Genomic DNA, 9,110 nt, shown 5'->3' with positions numbered 1-9,110 from the left:
CTGCAACTAAAAAAATGTTATATTTATACCACATTGAAAATAGTCCACATTGCAGATTCTGTGAGGAAGAAGAGGAAGACCTATGGCATTTATTTTACTTTTGTCCATTTGTATATAAATTCTGGTCAAGTGTCCAAGTTTGGTTAAAGACGGCTAGGATAGAACTTACCATAACACCACAAACTATGGTACTTGGTCATTTTACAGATAGTGTTCTTTTGTTAAATACCATTGTATTAATAGGGAAAATGTTTATTTTTAAAACAAAAACATCATCAAGCTTGTGTTTAGATCACTTTAAGAATGTCATAAGGTCTCATCTTCTTTTGGAAAAGATAATAGCAGAAAGCAAAAATAAATTGGATGAATATAATAATAAATGGAATAATATTCTATGTGTATTATAATTAATTATATGAAATCTTGTATTTTTTTTCCCCTATCTTTCTCATATTTATTCTTCTGTCGTAATATATTTTGTAAAAGTGTTAAAACCTTTTTTTTTTTTTTTCTCATGTATGTTCTGGGGTATGAATGTGAGCATAAATGTATAAGCATGTAGAGTTTCTGTAGATTTTGGTCTGTAAATTATATTTCTTATTAAATAAATTAAAAAAAATAATAAAAACAAACAAAAAAAAAAAAGTTAGCTCTAACTAGCTAGCTTTGATGATTTGACACTTTGATCTCTTGTCTCTCAGTTGACTGTTAACACGAATTTCACTAGCAAGGACCACACAATCAACAGGTACAATTAAATGATTTATTGATGATCAAAACAGAAAGATGTACGAGACATGCAGTTGCTGAATAGACATTCGAAAGTGTTGTGGGGAAGCTGCGATAGGGAAATCCGCCGTAGCACCCGGGCACAACGGACCCCCTTATAACCCTATGGAGAGGAAGAAGAAGATCAGGAGGCAGGACAGAGAAAGGGGGGGGGGGGGTGATGCAGAATATGAGAGCGAAGAAGAGGAGCTACGACGTGTGGATATTTATGGAAATGCTGGCGATGACGTGGTTGATGTGTGGTCCCGCTCCTGAAACTCTGGATGGAGTAAACTGATGCCTCTGGCATCTTCCACTGATAACCATATATCAACTCCCTTTGACTCTGTTTAACAAACTGTGATGCCATCTCAGAAATTCTGGCCACCACAACCCCATGGGGAGTGGAAGTCAGAATTATGCCCAACAAACACATCAAATCTCGAGCGAGGAGATTCACGGGGCAATGGTCCGATAGCAAAAATGAATGTTTGAAATGGTTTTCAATCTCCTCACTGCATGTTAAAGGTGCTGTGAATCTCTCATAGGTTTCCCTGAAACTCCTACTGTTCTGAGACATCTAGCACTCATTTTTGGAGGAGTCTGGAATTCTTGACTTCTAATGAGCGATTCTGTGGCTCCTGAGTCAACTAGAAATCTGATTGTACATTCAGGCATGAATATGATATATGATGATATGCGTCATTCTTGTATTTAGCATATATCCCTCACTGATCAAAGTCTGCATGTCTGCTTCAGTTTTAACCTGTGTGTGTGTGTGTGTGTGTGTGTGTGTGTGCGCACGTTGAGAGACAAGAGATCATCTACAGGTGATCATGTTGCCATGTCAAACAGTGGCGTTTCACCATGTTGGTGATCTCTGGCCTCAGTCTCTGCGAGAAAATTGTTTCTGAGAATGGCTTCCCACGGGGTGATGGGATGTGATGGTCCCATCACCTCTGGCTTCAACAGACCCTTGTGGATTTCATGAAGTTCAGCGAGTCTGTTCAGGAAGTCTGTCACTGTCCTATTAATAGTGCCCAGTCCAGCCTCCGGGGAAATAGTTCCTCTATTTTCTTGCAGAGATTGTTAACTCCCAGTCTGTAGTTTGCGTTCTCTGGGTCGTCCCAGGACAATTTTGACAATCTAATGTCCCCTGCGGGATAACCTGCTGACACCCATGTCCAGGTTGTCCCCATCTGAAGGGTCAACAGTTGTCTCAGTTCAGCGGTTGTAAGTCTGAATTGTTGGCAAAAGATCAGCAGATGTTCAGCATATTTCACTCCACCGTCCTGGACACGAGGAAGCTGCTGTGATGCTTCCTTCATCTCGCTGTATAGCCATGGTCTGTATATATTATATATAATATTGGGAGCATTCATTATTGAAGGGTCTTGTTCCTTCTTACCATTATTTGAACCCATTTTCCGTCAGTTGTTTAAATAACCCTTAATTCCAAGAACGTAATAAAGAATTTGTTTGGGTATGGACAGAGTGGACCCATATGCAGCACTCAAGATTAACTGGCTTTATTAGGGGGAAAAAGGGTTAAGGGACTGGAGTTGAGGAAGAGGTGGGCGCCGAGGAAACACAGACACGGGGAACCGAGGAGACTGAGACCAGAGAGCCGAGGGACCATGGGAGCCGAGGAAGAGAGGAGGCACGGGAGAACTGGTGGAGGAGTGTGGTGGTAGGCTGACTGGGGAGGCACGAGGGAGAGCCGGGAGCATACCGTGGGGGAAGTCCGAGGGGAGAGGGCAGGTGAGCGATGGCAGGTGTGGCAGGCGTGGCAGGCAGAGGAGGTGGCTGACGAGATGCAGGTGCGGGTCGTTGGCTGGGCTCATGAGCGGAGGGAGAGAGAGAGCACACGCAGGGGAGGAGACACAGGGAGGCAGGCAGAGTACAGGAAAAAAACAGGGGAAAACAGAATCACAAGCAAAAAAAAGGAGAAATAAACAGGACACTCACCGTCAGCCGGGCTGCCATCACAACAGAATTAACCTTTTAGGGGTTTTCTTTTAAATTCAGAATTAGGTATCTCTTTTTGTTTTAAATTTGGGAGGTCTGTTTAAATCTTTTGTTATAAGGACCTTGAAGCCGTCTGCTTGGGAAAAGATTGTTCACAGATCTATATTTCTCTAAACTCTTACGTGTTTCTATTAAATGTTAACAAAGCTAGTAGTCTGAGGAAATCTTATCCTGTTTACACAAAGCCTTTGTTCAACATTAAGACGTTCTGTTAGTTGTTTTTTTTTCCAGTCGCAATTTATTCATACAAGGCTGTATTTTTTTTTTCATTCACAATTCAGTCATTCATCTGCAGCAAACACATTCAAATTTGCTCAGTTATACACCCTTCTATTCCATAGGAAAAACACCCCTAAGTAAAAAACCTTTTTACTTAAGTCTAGTAGGCCTACTGAGTCCCGGACTCATACTCTTTCTTCTTATGTATTCTTGTTTTGAAGGTCCCAGATCTAAAAGAATTTATCTGTGCACGGTAAGGTCCCAGACCTAAAAGAAATCCACTGTCCAACAGTGATATCTTGACTATAGTACTTTAACCCCAAAGCTTTGCTGATTCACACAGCGGCCCCAGGCCTGCCCTGCTGACACGTCTGTCATGCACACCCCATTTGGTAGCGAGAATTGTTACTTGAACAGTCTACTCACCAGAAAGAGAGTGTTGCCAGCCACCAGGTTTTTTATGGATCACAGCGGTAAGGGAGCCTCAGACCCTCAGGCGTTAGTCCCTCAATGTCTCACCCGTATTTTGGAGGGGAGGTTTGAAGTCCCAGAGTCTCAGACTCTGGCTGTACGGTTTTCACCTTCAGCTCTGAGCGTCCAAGTCCTCTCACTAAAGTCTGACAAACTTGTTTACCTGTCCCGCAGAAAACAGACAACTTCAGCACCGCTTTGAAAACATCTGTCCCACATTATATTCTTCCATCTGGGAAAATCCACAACATCCCTGATTTCTGCCGTCAGCTGTTTGTATCTGTCCCAACTCGTCTGGCTTCATAGTATAAAGATTCACAGGCTGTCGGCTCTCTTGCTAAATAACACGTGTGCTCCTTCATTTGTCCAAATGTCACTTCTCTTCTAATAAACCAGAAGACTACTCAGGGACTGTATATTACAATTATTATTATTTCCTCTCCTTCTTTGTACACATTCAATGTAGTGACGGGCATCTACACTACCGGAATTATACAAGCAAAAGAAGAAAGCCGTGATGACAAAACACACTCCGTGGCGCTGTTTATTCGTTGTCAGCTACGGTAGAAACATGACGACAAAATACAGCGACCTCCATAGGAAGGGGTGCCCGCGGTTATGTAGATAAAAATGGCTCATTCTAAGGTAATAAAAACATAACGGTTCATTACGTAAGGTCTTTATACACCACAGAAAACATAGTTATGGATATTATATTGCATTTCTGTCAATAGATCCTCAGAAATATTACACACTGGACCTTTAAAACATGAATGATCATAGCACCCCAGGGGCCAAATTGGTCATTTAACCATTTGTTGAAACTAAAACCTGCTGAATCAGAGGGGGCAAATTCTGGGATTACACTAGTAATATCGTCTGATTAATCAGGGATGAGTGTAACACATGTTTTATCAGTTCAATTGAGACCTCCAGCTTTTGCCAAATAGAAGCCAACCAGCTGGTGGCACTAGAGGAAAAATCGGGGATCACCAAAATCATTAGAATTCATCCTCTGGGATATCTCTACCAAATGTAATTGAAATCAATCTTTTAGTTGTTGAGATGTTTCCGTGTGGAACAAATTGGTGGACCAACTGACCCACAGACAGATATTGCCATCATTAGAGCCACACAGGTAGTGTGGCCACAAATAATAGTCAAATGTTAATGACCTAACCACAAAAATATACAACCATATTCTCAGGCTGAGTAGTACATCTTGTGACAGGTAAACTAATCTTCATACAGTATACCACAGGTAAGTGCCTGTTAAAGATCGGGTGATGGAGAGAGTGGGGGACTTTGGTTTACAGTGAAAAACACCAGATTGTAACATGATCATCAGAACTTTATGTCAGAGGCAATGGGCAGCTGCCGGATCCTGTGTATCAGAGTCTATCTAAAGAAAAACTTAAATTTTAGCATAGATACAGCTGCACTCACCCATCAACCCATCCAACACCTACACAAACCAACATGTGCTTATTATTTCCAGAGAACTGCAGTATGCAGAAGAAGGGCAAAATCGACAATGATGAGCGCACAGTTAAGTCTTGTGAGAGTACACCGACCAGCAAAATAGATTTTGGTAAGAGTGTAAATTAACTGCATACTAAAACACATTTATCCAAAAAAAAAAGGGATGTCTATGTTTGTGTGAGTTAAAAGAATGACAGAATAAGTAAGCAAGGGAACAAGTGAGCTAACAATCTGTAATTTGTCTGTCCTCAGTGTACAAAGTGGAACTGGAAGAATTTGCGGACGGTTTGACCACTGACATTTACACAATGCGGATACTGGAAGTCATCAAAGAAGGTTGGTATTTATCTTTGAACTACCTAAAACTTACTACCCTCTGATGTTTACCCAAAAATGTTTCTAAAGTTCCTTAAAGGTGGGGTATGCGATTCTGGAGATATACAATACAATGACAAAGACCATGATATTTGAATCATGGTATTTGATTCTGACTGTCTAAAGTCTAAAGTAGGAGTATGCCTACTATTGGCCCTTTCACCATGAGTATTAGGAAATACTTGCAAAAAGAAGTCTTGTTCCATTTTAAATAATGATGTTCATTTAGTAAATTATGTTCCCATTTAGAGGAAAGTAGATGATAAAGCAGCATATGCTTTAGGGCAGGACTACCTTGCGATTGATAAGCCGCTACCATATGCCGCTGGTTAAATTAATATCAAGATGGCGACGGCCAAATTGCCAAACTCAAGGATTCAAAACGGCGGTCCACAAACCTACGGGTGACGTCACAATGACTACGTCCACTTCTTATATACAGTCTATGTATCTGACACACAAATGCTGACTGGAATGGCTAGAATAGTGTTGTGTGGCAGACTGTGAAGAGATCTGAATTTGACAAAAAGACGTGTATTGGATTAGAATCGCATACCCAACATTTTTTTGCCTCTTTCTGAAAATGTTCAATGATTTTTTCAGTCAGACAGGTGGTGTTTCTGGACTGGACTATTGTCTGGACCGGTTGCATGGCAACCAGCTTTCAGTAATCCAGTACACAACCCCCTGTAGAATGGAAAATTGTCATTTTTACAGGCAAAGATAATTGTTTCAACTCTTTATGCTCAGTTGGCAATCAGCCAGCTGTATCTTCACATTTACTATACAGACATAGGATTAATCCATAAGTACTTTTTCTCTCTTTTCCAATATTGCTTCTCCTAACAGGAAGCAGCGATGTGGGTCCTCGGGGTAAACTGCGCACTTTCCTCAGTTATCCGCACTGCAGGGAGTCTTTAGATCTGCGGACAGGCAAAACGTACCTTGTCATGGGCACATCCAAAGATATTCACAGAGACAACCAAAATAATTTGTAAGTTTGTTCTTTCAGTGAATGTGCATATGAGTGGTGTGTACACCCCCCTCATTATGTTGTCTCCATTAAAATATTTGAACGTTTTCACTTCTCTTACTAAATCATATATATACTCTAGTGTGAGACTGTTGCAATTTAATTGTAATTAGAAGTAGAAGTAGTATTTTTTTTGTTGGGAAGGGGGAGTTATGCTTTTTCATGTTATGTTCCAGCATGTTACAGATAGCTGGTGAAGACCCAATGTGTTTTTCACTTTGCTCTCCTCAGGTATCAGTATGTACTCGGTGAGAGAACCTGGATCGAGTACTGGCCCACAGAAGCAGAGTGTCAAATTGATGAATACAGACCTACCTGTTTGGGCTTGGATGAGATGGTCCAGCAGTATGAGATCTTTGGATGTCAGCAATAGTGAAAGCATAATACAATCTTCTTTTCAGATTTTTATTTTGCATTATTCTTATTATGTAAAAACATTCACTGCCATGAGATATAAGGGCTGCAAAAGTTACACTGTTACACTGCATTGATTAAAATGTAATGGTTTTAAGCTTATTGTCTGTCTTTTTAACAGATTATCTTTTGTTTCACGTAGAAAATTAGAAAAGCAGTGATTACTGCCTGGTTGCTGTATACTATTATTTGATAAGTTCAACTTGAAATAGAAGTTTAATAAAGATAATGTTTAGGTCAGTGCTCACTGAGCAGAGTGATAGGAAATTCAGCAATGTAGAATGAAACAAATTTCAAATCTGTTGTGATTCAGAATAAATGACAGCTCATATACATATGCATTTACTTATTTAGCTGACGCTTTTATCCAAAGGGACTTACAATTGCTATATATGTCAGAGGTCACATGGCTCTGGAGCTACACACCAAAGAATATCAAAGATATTCTAGAAATATTAATAAAAGTATTTATATTCAAAATTATTAATTATCACTTATAAATACGAGCACAACCGCAGTCATTAAGCTTAAGCTTCATTAACCGAAATGAGCTGTCATCCAGGCTGTGTATGCTCGGTTACACAGAAGAGCCCTGTATAATTTGCTCCTCCTGATCCCCACCTTTCAAAACGATGCACCATGACAACCACTTGACTATTTTATGGAGGACTTTACACCTGTTAAGGACTAGGTGCAAGATTTAAGTTGTAACTTGTGTCTACGTTGGACATATGAAGTTAGAAATTACGTTCAAACCAGTCTAAGTTTGAACTTACACATAGTTGGTGCAACCCAGTGCTGTTTTCTTTTTCTTTGTTTTTAGCTTTTTACCATTGCTTTTAATTAAATATTTACACGGTGAGAAATGAGTAGGTAATTGAGTGAAAATATAATGAGAGTGAGATTGAACAGAGTGAAGGAAGTGGTCTTAAATATTGCACCTGAGTGATTGTCAGGAACCTCTGTCCACCTGTAAATGCGCAGGTGGGTCCAGAGTATAACTGGATCAAAGTGGCCTGCGGACAGACATGTCCTGGTTTCTCTAATGTCCGAGGGTTTTAGGAGTTTCAGTGGACCCAAAGATTGCTATGGACCCTGTAAGTGTTATTATTTTTTAATGTGTATTTTTTCAATTTCCCTATGTTGCTTTTAAACTTTTTTATATTTCCCTGTTGCTTTTATGTTTTATGTAAAGCACTTTGAATTACCTTGTGATTCAAATGTGCTCTACAAATAAACTTGCCTTGCCTTATGCCCAGACAGACAAAACCTCTTACGTGATCGCTTTTGTTAGCGAGTATATGAGTCAGTCCTTTTAGGAAATCTCAGCTCAGTTCTGAAATTACCTTTCTTCGCTGCCTGCCACTGTGACATTTTTGTCTGCCACTCAGAAATTTTATCTGTCACTTTTAAAATGTAGGCACTAGGAAGGAATGACATTTAGTTCATTTATAATTTAATGTTCAATATATTTGCATATGTTTGCATTCACAAAAGACTCATGATTTTAAGTACATGACCTCTCCACCTTACTTAACAATCAGGTATTTCAACTGAAGATCCACAATCAAAATATATTATTACTCTATATATCAGCCATGATAAGAAGAAAGCACATTATAAAGGGACAGAGTAGGTTGCTTGATGAGCAATGGATGAGAAGTATCACATATAAAAATTTAACAGAAAGATAATTTGAGAGTCATGGCATGAAATTAAATATCACATCAAGGTTCACCACAGTGTATTAAACAGTCAGTGCTCAGTACAAAACCCAAAGTTCAACCACCAATGAATGAGTCCTTATTTCAGTTCAAATGTCCACAAGAGTCCATAGAGAGTCTCAACAAAACCCTCCTCTTCTGGATCCCATCAAGGAAACAAAAAAAAACTCTGTTTCAATACGTCTATGAAGATTCTCAGTCATCCAGGTCATAGTTATCCAACAAAGGTTAAAATCAAGGGCAACTGGACTTGGTTGAATATACTGGAAGACGTTTCGTCCTTCATCCAAAGGACTTCTTTGGATCAGTCAGTCAGAACTGAAGAAGTCCTTTGGATGAGGGACGAAACGTCTTCCAGTATCTTCAACCAAGTCCAGTTGCCCTTGATTTTAACCTTCGTTGGATATCTGTTTCAATACAAAAGCTGGCCAGCTAAAATAAAACCAAGTGACGCCTCTTGCATCTAAAGACAAGCTTAATGATTCTCCAACAACACCGAAGGTATCTCCCGTAGTCCGGTCAGTGCTGCTGTTAAGCACCGCACGGTTTGTCACGGACTGGGCCTCTTTTGGACATGAAGTTTGTTTTGAAACGCT

At 39.9% G+C, this 9,110-nt stretch overlaps 1 protein-coding gene across 1 annotated transcript in view; it reads left to right on the top strand.

Moving 5' to 3' along the window:
• LOC123969497 (complement C3-like) overlaps positions 1-6,887 on the top strand; it is a 36,232-nt gene extending 29,345 nt beyond the window's left edge. The window contains exons 40-43 of the mRNA XM_046046956.1: positions 4,985-5,077; positions 5,221-5,304; positions 6,193-6,337; positions 6,608-6,887. Of these exons, the coding sequence (XP_045902912.1) occupies positions 4,985-5,077; positions 5,221-5,304; positions 6,193-6,337; positions 6,608-6,749 (464 nt within the window). The 3' untranslated portion in view covers positions 6,750-6,887. The remainder of the gene's footprint in view (positions 1-4,984; positions 5,078-5,220; positions 5,305-6,192; positions 6,338-6,607) is intronic.
• Positions 6,888-9,110: the final 2,223 nt, after the last annotated feature.

This window comes from Micropterus dolomieu, linkage group LG04 (genome assembly GCF_021292245.1).
Source record: "Micropterus dolomieu isolate WLL.071019.BEF.003 ecotype Adirondacks linkage group LG04, ASM2129224v1, whole genome shotgun sequence".
Lineage (NCBI taxonomy): Eukaryota > Metazoa > Chordata > Actinopteri > Centrarchiformes > Centrarchidae > Micropterus > Micropterus dolomieu.
The sequence above is the reverse complement of the archived record's forward strand: the minus strand, read 5'-3'. Positions and strand labels throughout refer to the sequence as shown.